Below are 17,093 nucleotides of genomic sequence, written 5' to 3' on the forward strand. Positions count from 1 at the left end.
GAAGCCGGATGGCTCAGTCAGACCAATATTGAACTTAAAGGGCCTCAATCAGTACGTAACTTACTACAGATTCAAAATGGAGTCTCTACGGTCGGTGATTGCGGGGTTAGAGACCAAGGAATTTATGATTGCGCTAGACCTCAAGGATGCGTACTTACACATTCCAATTTGGCAGCCTCATCAGAAATTCTTACGATTTGCAATACGCCAAAACCATTACCAGTTTCAGGCTCTGCCGTTTGGCCTGTCATCAGCGCCTCGGGTATTCACCAAAGTAATGTCTGTGATGATAGCTCACCTCAGATCCCTGGGAGTGACGATAGTTCCGTATTTAGACGATCTGCTCATCAAAGCTCCGTCTCAACAGATACTTACCCAACATGCGCTGCTAACTTACAATGTACTGGTTCACCACGGTTGGATTGTCAATTTCAAGAAATCACATCTGATTCCGTCTCAACGCCTTCAGTTCCTAGGTATGATTCTCGATACGGTCAATCAAAGGATTTACCTACCACAACAGAAAGTACAAATGCTACGCCATCTAGTACAATTAGTACTCAAACCACGCACAGTGTCGGTACACTTGTGCATTCGCCTGTTAGGCACAATGGTGGCAGCTTTCGAGGCGCTTCAGTTCGGGAGATTTCACTCTCGTCCATTTCAGCTGAACGTGCTTGCCCAGTGGTCGGGCTCGCATCTGCAGATTCACCACAGAGTGAGGTTGTCACCAATAGCAAGAGTTTCTCTGCTATGGTGGCTCAAGGAACACAATTTAACCGCAGGAAGACGGTTCGGAGTTTGCAATTGGATAATTCTAACTACGGACGCCAGTCTCAGAGGTTGGGGAGCGGTAATTCAAAATTGTCAGCTCCAGGGTCTCTGGGCGGATCACGAAAAATTGCTGTCAATAAATGTTCTAGAACTCCGCGCGATTTTCAATGCGCTACGACAAGCGGTGCACATGGTTCGCTCTCAGCCTGTCCAAGTGCAGTCGGACAATGCGACAGCGGTCGCATACATCAACAAACAAGGAGGAACGAGAAGCCGCATGGCAATGCGGGAAGTAGCTCGAATCCTCAATTGGGCAGAATACCACCAGGTGATATTGTCGGCCGTGTTCATTCCGGGAGTGGACAACTGGGAAGCGGATTATCTCAGTCGTCGGGATCTTCACCCAGGCGAATGGTCATTAAATCCAGAAGTGTTTCACATGTTGGTTCAGCGATGGGGTTATCCTCAGGTGGACCTGATGGCATCTCGACACAATCATCAAACGCCCCAGTATGTGTCCAGAACAAGAGATCCAAAGGCAGTCGCGGTGGATGCTCTCACTGTCGCGTGGCCGTACAGTCTGGTGTATCTGTTTCCACCGTTTCCGCTGCTCCCTCTGGTGCTAAAACGGATCAAAAGAGAGTCGCTCACAGTCATACTAGTGGCGCCTCATTGGCCTCGGAGAGCTTGGTTCTCGGATCTTCGAGGATTACTCGCAGACGATCCGTGGCCACTCCCGATACGTCCAGACCTGTTACAACAGGGTCCTTTTCTTTACCCCGATTTAGCGCGGCTGCGTTTGACGGGGTGGCTGTTGAGACCGCCCTCTTAAAAAGAGAGGGCATTCCAGATTTAGTTATACCAACCATGTTACGGGCTAGAAAGCCGGTTACGGCAGCTCATTATTACAGAATATGGCGTGCCTATATAGGTTGGTGTGAAGCTCGGAAATTTCCGACATCAGCTTTCAAGTTATGCCGCCTTTTGTTGTTTCTACAATCAGGCTTAGATGGAGGATTGCGTTTATCTACACTAAAGGTGCAGGTATCTGCTTTGTCAATTTACTTTCAAAGACGATTGGCTCTATTGCCGTCTATACGCACCTTTCTCCAAGGTGTAATCAGGGTACAGCCTCCTTTCATTCCACCTACAGCGCCATGGGACTTGAATCTGGTTTTGGAGTTCTTACAGTCTTCATATTTTGAACCCTTACAACAAGTGGATATAAAGTTTCTCACTTGGAAAACAATTTTTCTCTTAGCCTTAGCTTCGGCAAGGCGTGTTTCGGATTTGGGTGCCTTGTCCTGCAAGCCACCGTATTTGGTGTTTCATGATGACAGAGCGGAACTTCGGACGAATCCCGCCTTCTTACCAAAGGTAGTGTCATCTTTTCACATCAATCAACCAATAGTAGTTCCTGTGTTGACAGCACATTCTGGAACTCTGGATGTGGTTCGTGCGTTACGCGTTTATGTAACCCGAACGTCTTCAGTTCGTAAGACGGATACGTTATTTGTTCTCTATGATGCTGCCAAGATGGGTTGGCCAGCATCTAAACAAACTTTATCCAGATGGATAAAACTGACCATACGCCAGGCTTACCTTCATGCTAGGTTACAACCGCCTACGTCAGTAACCGCTCATTCCACACGTTCTGTGGGAACTTCATGGGCAGCTGGTCGTGGGGCTTCTGCGACGCAGCTTTGCCGGGCGGCTACATGGTCTTCAGTGCACACGTTTGTGCGCTTTTACAAGTTTGATACTTTTGCGGCATCAGCATCTAGCTTTGGCCGCCTAGTGTTACAAGTGCCAAACTGCTCTCCCGCCCACGGGGGAAGCTTTGGTACGTCCCAAGAGTACTCCAGTGACCCCTAGTGGATGAAAAAGAAAATAGAATTTTGGTACTTACCAGGTAAATCCTTTTCTTTGAATCCATAGGGGTCACTGGACGCCCACCCAGAGCAGTTTACTTACTTGGGGTTAGTTCTGAGGATCTTATGGTAACACATTTTCACCGACTGGTTCACGTTACAAGTGCTGGTTAGGGTGTCAACTGTTAGTTGTCAGTAACGTTGTGTTAACTTCGTTATTGTCAGTTATGTTATATGTAATACTCCATTATTAACCTCTCTTAATTCCTGTTCGGCTCAGTAAAAAACACTGAGTAAGTGCTCAGGGATATGGAGGGGTGGAGTGTTACTAAATTTAAATATTCAGTGCTGTGTTCCTACGGAAGCCCGTCCATATCCCAAGAGTACTCCAGTGACCCCTATGGATTCAAAGAAAAGGATTTACCTGGTAAGTACCAAAATCCTATTTTCAAATCCACAGTTTTTAGTGGTTCAAACCAATGAGATTTGAGAAAGTCCAAAACAACATTGAGATCCCACGGTGCCACTGGAGGCACCACAGGGGGCTGTATATGCAGCACTCCCTTAACAAAAGTCTGGACTTCAGGAACTGAAGCCAATTCTTTTTGGAAGAAAATCGACAGGGCCGAAATTTGAACCTTAATAGATCCCAATTTGAGACCCATAGACAATCCTGATTGCAGGAAATGTAGGAATCGACCCAGTTGAAATTCCTCCGTCGGAGCACTCCGATCCTCGCACCACGCAACATATTTTCGCCAAATGCGGTGATAATGTTGCGCGGTTACTTCCTTCCTTGCTTTAATCAAAGTAGGAATGACTTCTTCCGGCATGCCTTTTTCCTTTAGGATCCGGCGTTCAACCGCCATGCCGTCAAACGCAGCCGCGGTAAGTCTTGAAACAGACAGGGACCCTGCTGAAGCAAGTCCCTTCTCAGAGGTAGAGGCCACGGATCTTCCGTGATCATCTCTTGAAGTTCCGGGTACCAAGTCCTTCTTGGCCAATCCGGAACCACTAGTATCGTTCTTACGCCTCTTTGCCGTATAATTCTCAATACTTTTGGTATGAGAGGCAGAGGAGGAAACACATACACCGACTGGTACACCCAAGGCGTTACCAGCGCGTCCACAGCTATTGCCTGCGGATCTCTTGACCTGGCGCAATACCTGTCCAGTTTTTTGTTGAGGCGAGACGCCATCATGTCCACCATTGGTCTTTCCCAACGGGTTACCAGCATGTGGAAAACTTCTGGATGAAGTCCCCACTCTCCCGGGTGAAGGTCGTGTCTGCTGAGGAAGTCTGCTTCCCAGTTGTCCACTCCCGGGATGAACACTGCTGACAGTGCTATCACATGATTCTCTGCCCAGCGAAGAATCCTTGCAGCTTCTGCCATTGCACTCCTGCTTCTTGTGCCGCCCTGTTTGCTCACATGGGCGACTGCCGTGATGTTGTCCGACTGGATCAACACCGGTTTTCCTTGAAGCAGAGGTTCTGCCTGGCTTAGAGCATTGTAGATTGCTCTTAGTTCCAGAATGTTTATGTGAAGAGACGTTTCCAGGCTCGACCACACGCCCTGGAAGTTTCTTCCTTGTGTGACTGCTCCCCAGCCTCTCAGGCTGGCGTCCGTGGTCACCAGGATCCAATCCTGTATGCCGAATCTGCGGCCCTCCAATAGATGAGCACTCTGCAACCACCACAGAAGAGATACCCTTGTCCTTGGAGACAGGGTTATCCGCTGGTGCATCTGAAGATGCGACCCTGACCATTTGTCCAACAGATCCCTCTGGAAAATTCTTGCGTGGAATCTGCCGAATGGAATTGCTTCGTAAGAAGCCACCATTTTTCCCAGGACTCTTGTGCATTGATGTACAGACACCTTTCCTGGTTTTAGGAGGTTCCTGACAAGCTCGGATAACTCCTTGGCTTTTTCCTCCGGGAGAAAAACCTTTTTCTGAACCGTGTCCAGAATCATCCCTAGGAACAGCAGACGTGTTGTCGGAATTAACTGGGATTTTGGAATATTCAGAATCCACCCGTGCTGTTTTAGCACTTCTTGAGACAGTGCTAATCCCATCTCTAGCTGTTCTCTGGACCTTGCCCTTATTAGGAGATCGTCCAAGTATGGGATAATTAATACGCCTTTTCTTCGAAGAAGAATCATCATCTCGGCCATTACCTTGGTATAGACCCGAGGTGCCGTGGACAATCCGAACGGCAGCGTCTGAAACTGATAGTGACAGTTCTGTACGACGAACCTGAGGTACCCCTGGTGTGAGGGGTAAATTGGAACGTGGAGATACGCATCCTTGATGTCCAAGGATACCATAAAGTCCCCTTCTTCCAGGTTCGCTATCACTGCTCTGAGTGACTCCATCTTGAACTTGAACTTCTTTATGTACAGGTTCAAGGATTTCAGATTTAGAATAGGTCTTACCGAGCCATCCGGCTTCGGTACCACAAATAGAGTGGAATAATACCCCTTTCCTTGTTGTAAAAGGGGTACCTTGACTATCACCTGCTGAGAGTACAGCTTGTGAATGGCTTCCAAGACCGTCACCCTGTCGGAGGGGGACGTTGGTAAAGCAGACTTCAGGAAACGGCGAGGTGGATCCGTCTCTAGTTCCAACCTGTACCCCTGAGATATTATCTGCAGGATCCAGGGATCTACCTGCGAGTGAGCCCACTGCGCGCTGAAATTCTTGAGACGACCCCCCACCGCCCCCGAGTCCGCTTGAGAAGCCCCAGCGTCATGCTGAGGCTTTTGTAGAAGCGGGGGAGGGCTTCTGTTCCTGGGAAGGAGCTGCCTGTTGCTGTCTCTTCCCCCTTCCTCTGCCTCGTGGCAGATATGAATATCCCTTTGCTCTCTTGTTTTTAAAGGAACGAAAGGGCTGCGGTTGAAAAGTCGGTGTCTTTTTCTGTTGGGGAGTGACTTGAGGTAAAAAGGTGGATTTCCCGGCTGTAGCCGTGGCCACCAAATCCGATAGACCGACACCAAATAACTCCTCCCCTTTATACGGCAAAGCTTCCATATGCCGTTTTGAGTCCGCATCGCCTGACCACTGTCGCGTCCATAAACTTCTTCTGGCCGAAATGGACATAGCACTTACCCGTGATGCCAGTGTGCAGATATCCCTCTGTGCATCACGCATATAAAGAAATGCATCCTTTATTTGCTCTAAAGACAGTAAAACATTGTCCCTATCCAGGGTATCAATATTTTCAATCAGGGACTCTGACCAAGCTACCCCAGCACTGCACATCCAGGCTGTCGCTATAGCTGGTCGTAGTATAACACCTGTATGTGTGTATATACTTTTTTGGATATTTTCCATCCTCCTATCTGCTGGATCTTTAAGTGCGGCCGTCTCAGGAGAGGGTAACGCCACTTGTTTTGATAAGCGTGTGAGCGCCTTGTCCACCCTAGGAGGTGTTTCCCAGCGCGCCCTAACCTCTGGCGGGAAAGGGTATAAAGCCAATAACTTCTTTGAAATTAGCATTTTTTTATCGGGGGCAACCCACGCTTCATCACACACCTCATTTAATTCATCTGATTCAGGAAAAACTATAGGTAGTTTTTTCACACCCCACATGATACCCTGTTTTGTGGTACCTGTAGTATCAGCAATATGTAACGCCTCCTTCATTGCCAAAATCATATAACGTGTGGCCCTACTAGAAAATACGGTTGATTCGTCACCGTCGCCACTGGAATCAGTGCCTGTGTCTGGGTCTGTGTCGACCGACTGAGGCAAAGGGCGTTTTACAGCCCCTGACGGTGTTTGAGGCGCCTGGACAGGCACTAATTGATTGTCCGGCCGTCTCATGTCGTCAAACGACTGCTTTAGCGTGTTGACACTATCCCGTAATTCCATAAATAAAGGCATCCATTCTGGTGTCGACCCCCTAGGAGGTGACATCCCCATATTTGGCAATTGCTCCGCCTCCACACCAATATCGTCCTCATACATGTCGACACACACGTACCGACACACAGCAGACACACAGGGAATGCTCTTAACGAAGACAGGACCCCACTAGCCCTTTGGGGAGACAGAGGGAGAGTTTGCCAGCACACACCAAAAGCGCTATATATGACAGGGATAGCCTTATAATAAGTGCTCCCTGTATAGCTGCTTTAATAATATAGTTTTGCCACAATTTTGCCCCCCCTCTCTTGTTTTACCCTGTTTCTGTAGTGCAGTGCAGGGGAGAGCCTGGGAGCCTTCCTGACCAGCGGAGCTGTGTGAGGAAAATGGCGCTGTGTGCTGAGGAGATAGGCCCCGCCCCTTTTTCGGCGGGCTCGTCTTCTGCTCTTTAGTGGATTCTGGCAGGGGTTAAATATCTCCATATAGCCCCCGGAGGCTATATGTGAGGTATTTTTAGCCAAAAAAGGTTTTCATTTGCCTCCCAGGGCGCCCCCCTCCCAGCGCCCTGCACCCTCAGTGACTGCCGTGTGAAGTGTGCTGAGAGGAAAATGGCGCACAGCTGCAGTGCTGTGCGCTACCTTAAGAAGACTGAGGAGTCTTCTGCCGCCGATTCTGGACCTCTTCTCGTTTCAGCATCTGCAAGGGGGCCGGCGGCGAGGCTCCGGTGACCATCCAGGCTGTACCTGTGATCGTCCCTCTGGAGCTAATGTCCAGTAGCCAAGAAGCCAATCCATCCTGCACGCAGGTGAGTTCACTTCTTCTCCCCTAAGTCCCTCGTTGCAGTGATCCTGTTGCCAGCAGGACTCACTGTAAAATAAAAAACCTAAGCTAAACTTTTCTAAGCAGCTCTTTAGGAGAGCCACCTAGATTGCACCCTTCTCGGCCGGGCACAAAAATCTAACGGAGGCTTGGAGGAGGGTCATAGGGGGAGGAGCCAGTACACACCACCTGATCATAAAGCTTTACTTTTTGTGCCCTGTCTCCTGCGGAGCCGCTATTCCCCATGGTCCTTTCAGGAACCCCAGCATCCACTAGGACGATAGAGAAAGATGGATGGTGCTAAATACAGGGATATTCTTGAGCAAAACCTGTCTCAGTCTGCCTGTAATTTGAGACTGGGATGGAGGTTCACCTTCCAGCAGGACAATGACCCGAAGCATACTGCTAAAGCAACACTCGAGTGGTTTAAGGTGAAACCTTTAAATGTGTTGGAATGACCTAGTCAAAGCCCAGATCTCAATCCAATTGATAATCTGTGGTCAGACTTGAAGATTGCTGTTCACAAGCGGAAACCATCCAACATGAAGGAGCTGGAGCAGTTTTGCCTTGAGGAATGGGCAAAAATCCCAGTGGCAAGATGTGGTAAGCTCATAGAGACTTATCCAAAGCGACTTGCAGCAGTAATTGCCGCCAAGAAAGACTGACTTTAGGGGGTGAATAGTTATGTACGCTGAAGTCTTCAGAGTTGTAGGCATGTTCTGTGAATGAAATGATGCAAACCTTCAAACAATCCATTTTAATTCCACGTTGTGAGGCAACAAAACATGAAAAATGCAAAGGGGGGTGAATACTTTAGGAAGGCACTGTAGTTATGTGACCGGTGGTCAGGAGACCGCCGGACACAATACCAGCACCTACATCCCATACCCTCACTAGCCTGACGGTTGGCATGCCGATCAACAGGGACTATTCCCATTTGTGAAAGAGGCGCACCCCAGACAACTACCTACTGTCATCATCATTTCCTAAACCACTCATTGATTTGCATAATGTTAATTAAGGAGCATTGTGTCTCCCACTATAACTCGTAATTTGATTTCCCATTTATACAACAGTCCTCACCTGTTACACCCGCGCCCTCATACAGCTACACCCAAGGCCTAGTGAGACGATACGAGACTGGGAGTACCAGCTGCTCCCAGTGCGCTGGTCACAACCCCCTCCCTATCAGCCATACGTAACATTGATAAAATAATAACTGAGACACTGTTTTGTATCTTAGCTCATTAAATCAGCGCAGGGTCTTCGCACTAGTTATGTGGGAGGTAACGAGGGGCCATGTAACAGAAATAGAGCATAGGCTCCAGCAATTTCTTACCTGGGCTGTGAGGTGTCTCCCAGGGGCGGTCAGGCAGCATCTATAAACCTGCTAAGGATTAGTCTCACTAGGGCAGAGTTTTATCGTGTCTCTTGCAAGACTAAGGGGAGATGGATTTCCCCCTGGTCTACACATTCTATAAAATACCGGGGGATTACTCTTCCTGGTCTAACCTTGTGGAACAGATTTAATCCCTAGGATCTGATCAGACGTATCTCATTTAATTATCTGCACAACATTCAGCAGTGAGAGCGCAGCGTTCATCAGACAGAACGTTACCATAGCGACTAGTGAAGACCGTTTTGCCTACATGTTCTAACTTGCACTAAGCCGATTACCCTACATGCAATGTCCCTTAACGAGCACTTCTGTCCCTGAAAATAGCAGTTAAATATTAGCAAGTACAACAAGTCCTTTAGGGATTGGGTTGTCGGTTTTGTTCATTATTTGTGGAGTATATTTCCCCAATAAATGATATTCTACCGCATGGCGATCTTTCAATGCGTTTGGTATGGGTGACCGATGCCGGGATCCTGGCCGGTAGATTGCCGGCAGAGAAGGCGATTTGCAACGAAGGCACGTGCGGGCTCGGTGGCTCACTGCGCTTGCCATACAGTAGGTTCTATTCCCACTCTATGGGTGTCGTGGGCGTGGGAAAAGTCCTAGGACCCCTGCCGGCATTCTGGCGGCCGGGATCCCAGCGTCGGTATACTGACCTCCGGGATGGTGACTACATCCCCTTTCAAGGGAGCATTACTTTCAGGCATTTTTATCTACTAGAATGCATTAATAATCAGTGCTTTATACCATTATTGTGTCTGATGTGTTCTATTGTTTGCTGTTATTGCAGGCGCCCCCTGCAGCGGGTACTGGGGATGGCGCCCCAGATGCTGGAACTGGGAACTGGAGGGGGATGCTGAAAGCCTCTAAAGGAGATGATCCTTTATCAGAAGAGAAGTACAGACCAGCTCCGCCAGCGCTCTCCAGCCCACAGAGGGGCTACGCTGTAAACCTGCTGGATGTGGTGAGTTCAGCCGCCAAGGGCCCAACGTGGCAGCTTCCCATTATACGAGATGACTAGAATAATAATCCTGTCGCAGGAGATGTCTGAGATTCTGTAAGTGTTCTTAAATCTGCTTGGAGGACTTAATTTAGCTACAAAGCTGTGAGATAAATGCCCTTATTTATCAATGAGTGATAAATTTCACTATGAGTGATAAAGCACCAGCCAATCAGCTCCAAACTTCCATGTAACAGGCTGGGTTTGAAAAATGACAGGAGCCGATTGGCTGGTGCAATTTATCACTCAGTGAAATTTATCACTCATTGATGATAAGGGCATTTATTGTTAATCCCGATGCCCCTTACCTCCTCCCATTGCTCTTTGTTAGTCTTACCACATGTAGTGGTGTTCTCCCATTATAAAGCAGAATTGTGGCCCATTGATAGAAACCGGTTGGGGTGTGAGGAGTCTGCGTTTCACCATCATACAGAGGTGACAGACTGCTGAGGAATTGTAGCGTAAATCTGTCCCCTTACCAGCGCCTCACATCAGACCCTAATCTAGCGAAACCTCCGGAGTAGTGTGATATATACAGCACTGTGACCAGTCTCTACTTCCACCCAGCCGTTTCTGTATATTTACCTTCTTTTCTCCTTCCAGCCTGTGCCCGTTGCCAGAAAACTCTCCGCTCGGGAGCAGCGAGACTGCGAAGTGATCGAGCGCCTAATTAAATCCTACTTCCTAATAGTGAGGAAGAACATTCAGGACAGGTGAGGGGGGAAGCCGCCTGGCAGTGTCGCGTGCCCCATCCGCATGGCGCCGGAATATAATGAGCGGGATATTTTCTCCTTGCAGTGTGCCAAAGGCCGTGATGCATTTCCTGGTAAACCACGTGAAGGACACGTTACAGAGCGAGCTGGTGGGACAGCTGTACAAGTCTATGCTGCTGGAAGACCTCCTGACAGAGTCCGAGGACATGGCCCAGCGCAGGAAGGAGGCTGCCGATATGTTAAAGGTATTGTGTAGTATTCGCGCAGTTACACAGGGAGTGGGACTCGGACACAAAATAGATAATAATAGAATTTTCTGTATTAATGTCGGTACATATCGCCTATTTCTGTAGATTAAGTTAGCAAAATGTACAAAGCAGAATATCCCAAAAGTTCCCTCTAGTTACACAGCAGCGGGGTCTCTGCTTGTGTACCCCTCGTGCCGGACACCGGGCCCCTGCAGTTCTGCTGTTTGAGGGGCTGACTTGCGTCCCAGTTTTCTGTGGTTAGTCCTCCCCCACCCCAACATTTTCAACCAACCATTTTTGTTTACCCAGTCTTTTTTTTTTTTTTTTTTCTCTGACGTCCTAGTGGATGCTGGGAACTCCGTAAGGACCATGGGGAATAGCGGCTCCGCAGGAGACTGGGCACAAAAGTAAAGCTTTAGGACTACCTGGTGTGCACTGGCTCCTCCCCCTATGACCCTCCTCCAAGCCTCAGTTAGATTTTTGTGCCCGGCCGAGAAGGGTGCACACTAGGGGCTCTCCTGAGCTTCTTAGTGAAAGTTTAGTTTTAGGTTTTTTATTTTCAGTGAGACCTGCTGGCAACAGGCTCACTGCATCGAGTGACTAAGGGGAGAAGAAGCGAACCTGCCTGCTTGCAGCCAGCTTGGGCTTCTTGGCTACTGGACACCATTAGCTCCAGAGGGACCGAACACAGGCCCAGCCTCGGAGTCCGGTCCCAGAGCCGCGCCGCCGGCCCCCTTACAGAGCCAGAAGCAAGAAGAGGTCCGGAAAATCGGCGGCAGAAGACATCAGTCTTCACCAAGGTAGCGCACAGCACTGCAGCTGTGCGCCATTGCTCCTCATACACACCTCACACTGCGGTCACTGAGGGTGCAGGGCGCTGGGGGGGGGGGGGGCGCCCTGAGCAGCAATAAAAACACCTTGGCTGGCAAACATACATCACATATAACCCCCAGGGCTATATGGATGTATTTTAACCCCTGCCAGAATCCATAAAAATGCGGGAGAAAAGTCCGCGAAAAAGGGGCGGAGCCTATCTCCTCGGCACACTGGTGCCATTTTCTCTCACAGCTCCGTTGGAGGGAAGCTCCCTGGCTCTCCCCTGCAGTTACATACACTACAGAAAGGGGTTAAAAAAGAGAGGGGGGCACTAATTAGGCGCAGTATTAATAAAACAGCAGCTATAAGGGGAAAAACACTTCTATAAGGTTATCCCTGTATATATATATAGCGCTCTGGTGTGTGCTGGCATACTCTCCCTTTGTCTCCCCAAAGGGCTAGTGGGGTCCTGTCCTCTTTCAGAGCATTCCCTGTGTGTGTGCTGTGTGTCGGTACGATTGTGTCGACATGTATGAGAAGGAAAATGGTGTGGAGGCGGAGCAATTGCCTGTAATGGAGATGTCACCCCCTAGGGAGTCGACACCTGAGTGGCTGAGCTTATGGAAGGAATTACGTGACAGTGTCAGCTCTTTACAAAAGATTGATGACATGAGACAGCCGGCTACTCAGCCTGTGCCTGTCCAGGCGTCTCAAAAGCCATCAGGGGCTCTAAAACGCCCGTTACCTCAGATGGCAGATACAGACGCCGACACGGATACTGACTCCAGTGTCGACGATGAAGAGACGAATGTGACTTCCAGTAGGGCCACACGTTACATGATTGAGGCTATGAAAAATGTTTTACATATTTCTGATAATACCAGTACACTAAAAAGGGTATTATGTTTGAGAAAAAACTGCCTGTAGTTTTTCCTGCATCTGAGGAATTAAATGAAGTGTGTGATGATGCGTGGGTTTCCCCCGATAAAAAACTGTTAATTCCTAAAAAGTTATTAGCATCATACCCCTTCCCGCCAGAGGATAGGGCACGTTGGGAAACACCCCCTAGGGTGGATAAAGCACTCACACGCTTGTCTAAACAGGTGGCACTACCGTCCCGGGATACGGCCGCCCTTAAGGAACCTGCTGACAGAAAGCAGGAAAATATCCTAAAATGTATATACACTCACACGGGTGTGATACTGCGACCAGCAATCGCCTCAGCCTGGATGTGCAGTGCTGGGGTGGCTTGGTCGGATTCCCTGACTGACAATATTGATACCCTAGATAGGGACAGTATATTACTGACTATAGAGCATTTAAAAGATGCATTTCTATATATGCGTGATGCACAGAGGGATATTTGCCGACTGGCATCAAGAGTAAGTGCGCTGTCCATTTCTGCCAGAAGAGGGTTATGGACAAGACAGTGGTCGGGTGATGCTGATTCCAAAAGGCATATGGAAGTATTGCCTTATAAAAGGGAGGAGTTATTTGGGGTAGGTCTAACAGACCTGGTGGCCACGGCAACGGCTGGGAAATCAACATTTTTACCCCAGGTAGCCTCTCAACATAAGAAGACGCCGTATTATCAGGCGCAGTCCTTTTGGGCCCCATAAGGGAAAGCGGGCAAAAGGCTCCTCATTTCTGCCCCGTGGCAGAGGGAGAGGAAAAAGGCTGCAGCAAACAGCCAGTTCCCAGGAACAGAAGCCCTCTCCCGTTTCTGCCAAGTCCTCAGCATGACGCTGGGGCTTTACAAGCGGACTCAGGCAACCAAGGGTACCTCAGGTTTGTGGTACAGAACTGTCACTATCAGTTTCAGACGCTGCCGTTTGGTTTGTCCACGGCACCCCGGGTCTTTACCAAAGTAATGGCCGAAATGATGATACTCCTTCGAAGGAAGGGAGTTTTAGTTATCCCTTACTTGGACGATCTCCTGATAAGGGCAAGATCCAGGGAACAGTTGGTAGTCGGGGTAGCACTATCTCAAGTAGTGTTGCGGCAGCACGGTTGGATTCTCAATATTCCAAAATCGCAGCTGATCCCGAAGACACGTCTTCTATTCCTAGGGATGATCCTGGACACAGTCCAGAAAAAGGTGTTTCTCCCGGAGGAGAAAGCCAGAGAGTTATCCGAACTAGTCAGAAACCTCCTAAAACCAGGCCAAGTGTCAGTGCATCAGTGCACAAGGGTCCTGGGAAAAATGGTGGCTTCCTACGAAGCCATTCCATTCGGCAGATTCCACACAAGAACTTTCCAGTGGGACCTGCTGGACAAATGGTCCGGATCGCATCTTCAGATGCATCAGCGGATAACCCTGTCACCAAAGACAAGGGTGTCTCTCCTGTGGTGGTTGCAGAGTGCTCATCTTCTAGAGGGCCGCAGATTCGGCATTCAGGACTGGGTCCTGGTGACCACGGATGCCAGCCTGCGAGGCTGGGGAGCAGTCACACAGGGAAGAAATTTCCAGGGCTTGTGGTCAAGCCTGGAGACATCACTTCACATAAATATCTTGGAGCTAAGGGCCATTTACAATGCCCTAAGCCAAGCAAGACCTCTGCTTCAAGGTCAGCCGGTGCTGATCCAGTCGGACAACATCACGGCAGTCGCCCACGTACGCAGACAGGGCGGCACAAGAAGCAGGAGGGCAATGGCAGAAGCTGCAAGGATTTTTTTGCTGGGCGGAAAATCATGTGATAGCATTGTCAGCAGTGTTCATTCCGGGAGTGGACAACTGGGAAGCAGACTTCCTCAGCAGGCACGACCTCCACCCGGGAGAGTGGGGACTTCACCCAGAAGTCTTCCACATGATTGTAAACCGTTGGGAAAAACCATAGGTGGACATGATGGCGTCCCGCCTCAACAAAAAATTGGACAGGTATTGCGCCAGGTCAAGGGACCCTCAGGCAATAGCTGTGGACGCTCTGGTAACACCGTGGGTGTTCCAGTCAGTGTATGTGTTCCCTCCTCTTCCTCTCATACCAAAAGTACTGAGAATTATAAGACGGAGGGGAGTAAGAACTATACTCGTGGCTCCGGATTGGCCAAGAAGGACTTGGTACCCGGAACTTCAACAGATGCTCACGGAGGACCCGTGGCCTCTACCTCTATGAAGGGACCTGCTCCAGCAAGGACCCTGTCTATTCCAAGACTTACCGCGGCTGCGTTTGACGGCATGGCAGTTGAACGCCGGATCCTGAAGGAAAAAGGCATTCCGGATGAAGTCATCCCTACCCTGATCAAAGCCAGGAAGGATGTAACCGCAAAGCATTATCACCGCATTTGGCGAAAATATGTTGCGTGGTGCGAGGCCAGTAAGGCCCCGACGGAGGAATTTCAACTAGGTCGATTCCTGCATTTCCTGCAAACAGGAGTGTCTATGGGTCTAAAATTGGGGTCCATTAAGGTTCAAATTTCGGCCCTGTCGATTTTTTCCCAGAAAGAACTAGCTTCAGTTCCTGAAGTTCAGACGTTTGTAAAAGGGGTACTGCATATACAGCCTCCTTTTGTGCCTCCAGTGGCACCTTGGGATCTCAAGGTAGTTTTGGGGTTCCTAAAGTCACATTTGTTTGAACCACTTAAATCTGTGGAGTTAAAATATCTCACATGGAAAGTGGCCATGCTGTTGGCCCTGGCCTCGGACAGGCGCGTGTCAGAATTGGCGGCTTTATCCTGTAAAAGCCCTTATCTGATCTTCCATTCAGAAAGGGCGGAATTGAGGACTCGTCCTCATTTTCTCCCTAAGGTGGTTTCAGCGTTTCATCTGAACCAACCTATTGTGGTACCTGCGGCTACTAGTGACTTGGAGGACTCCAAGTTGTTGGACGTAGTCAGGGCCCTGAAAATATGTTTCCAGGACGGCTGGAGTCAGAAAATCTGACTCGCTGTTTATCCTGTATGCACCCAACAAGCTGGGTGCTCCTGCTTCTAAGCAGACTATTGCTCGTTGGATTTGTAGTACAATTCAGCTTGCACATTCTGTGGCAGGCCTGCCACAGCCAAAATCTGTAAAAGCCCATTCCACAAGGAAGGTGGGCTCATCTTGGGCGGCTGCCCGAGGGGTCTCGGCTTTACAACTTTGCAGAGCAGCTACTTGGTCAGGGGCAAACACGTTTGCTAAATTCTACAAATTTGATACCCTGGCTGAGGAGGACCTGGAGTTCTCTCATTCGGTGCTGCAGAGTCATCCGCACTCTCCCGCCTGTTTGGGAGCTTTGGTATAATCCCCATGGTCCTTACGGAGTCCCCAGCATCCACTAGGACGTCAGAGAAAATAAGAATTTACTTACCGATAATTCTATTTCTCGTAGTCCGTAGTGGATGCTGTGCGCCCATCCCAAGTGCGGATTGTCTGCAATACTTGTACATAGTTATTGTTAACTAAATCGGGTTATTGTTGTTGTGAGCCATCTATCCAGAGGCTCCTCTGTTATCATGCTGTTAACTGGGTTCAGATCACAAGTTGTACGGTGTGATTGGTGTGGCTGGTATGAGTCTTAACCGGGATTCAAAAATCCTTCCTTATTGTGTACGCTCGTCCGGGCACAGTATCCTGAGGCTTGGAGGAGGGTCATAGGGGGAGGAGCCAGTGCACACCAGGTAGTCCTAAAGCTTTACTTTTGTGCCCAGTCTCCTGCGGAGCCGCTATTCCCCATGGTCCTTACGGAGTTCCCAGCATCCACTACGGACTACGAGAAATAGAATTATCGGTAAGTAAATTCTTATTCTTTTTTGAACACCAATTAATGTGATGACTGATGCTTTTACAAGGTTCCCGTTCTCTAGGGGGGAGTGTGGATCACTATGTCGACGGGGTCAAAAGATTGGTAGGGTCATGCGCTATATATATATATATATATATATATATATATATATATATATATACATACATACATACATACATACATACATACATACATACATACATACATACATACATACATACATACATACATACATACATACATACATACATACATTTTTTTTATTTTTTTCGAGGGGGGGGGGGTTGTCATCCTATGTAATAAAAGGCTATTGCGGCTCCTGTTTTGCATCCCGGTGGACACTAGATGGTGCCAGAAGGCGCAATTGAAGTGTTCCTTGTCCGTGCGCGCATAAACAGTACCGATATTACGGTTATGTTGGTCACCTTGTGGATGCTGGGTAGAAGTGTGTGCTGAGACTTGTAGTTCTGTCACAACTAACGAGTCAGATCCACAGTCTAACTATAATTGAAGTGGAACCTGATTGTAACTGTTACGTTCTTCTCCAGGCATTGCAGAGAGCGAGCCAGATAATCGCCGAGATCCGGGAGACGCACCTGTGGTGACCTGGCCGTCTTACAGGCCCCATAAAAGCTTGAGGAGACTTCACATAACTTGAAAACTGATAGGAGATTGCCAGTCAGTGTATGCTGGGTAGAATTTTATTTATATAAAAAGAGAGAACCTCTAACCGTATACAATATGTGGGGAGAACAGATGTCACGGAGGGGAGCCTGCTGTATTTAGCAAGCGAAAGTTATACAATTCACAAAATAAATATTACGTCCAACTATTTTCCCCATCCTGATTTCCTGTTGTGATTC

General features: G+C 48.7%; 1 protein-coding gene across 4 annotated transcripts in view; it reads left to right on the plus strand.

Annotated features, from left to right (window-relative positions):
• The window catches only part of DNM1L (dynamin 1 like), an 87,765-nt gene extending 70,703 nt beyond the window's left edge, over nucleotides 1-17,062 (plus strand). For all 4 annotated transcript variants that reach the window (XM_063928872.1, XM_063928874.1, XM_063928875.1 and 1 more), the window contains 4 exons: nucleotides 9,520-9,693; nucleotides 10,333-10,442; nucleotides 10,528-10,687; nucleotides 16,779-17,062. In XM_063928872.1, coding sequence (XP_063784942.1) covers nucleotides 9,520-9,693; nucleotides 10,333-10,442; nucleotides 10,528-10,687; nucleotides 16,779-16,835 — 501 coding nt within the window. In that variant the 3' untranslated portion in view covers nucleotides 16,836-17,062. The remainder of the gene's footprint in view (nucleotides 1-9,519; nucleotides 9,694-10,332; nucleotides 10,443-10,527; nucleotides 10,688-16,778) is intronic.
• Nucleotides 17,063-17,093: the final 31 nt, after the last annotated feature.

The sequence above is a fragment of the Pseudophryne corroboree genome, chromosome 6, assembly GCF_028390025.1.
Source record: "Pseudophryne corroboree isolate aPseCor3 chromosome 6, aPseCor3.hap2, whole genome shotgun sequence".
NCBI classification, from domain to species: Eukaryota; Metazoa; Chordata; class Amphibia; order Anura; family Myobatrachidae; genus Pseudophryne; species Pseudophryne corroboree.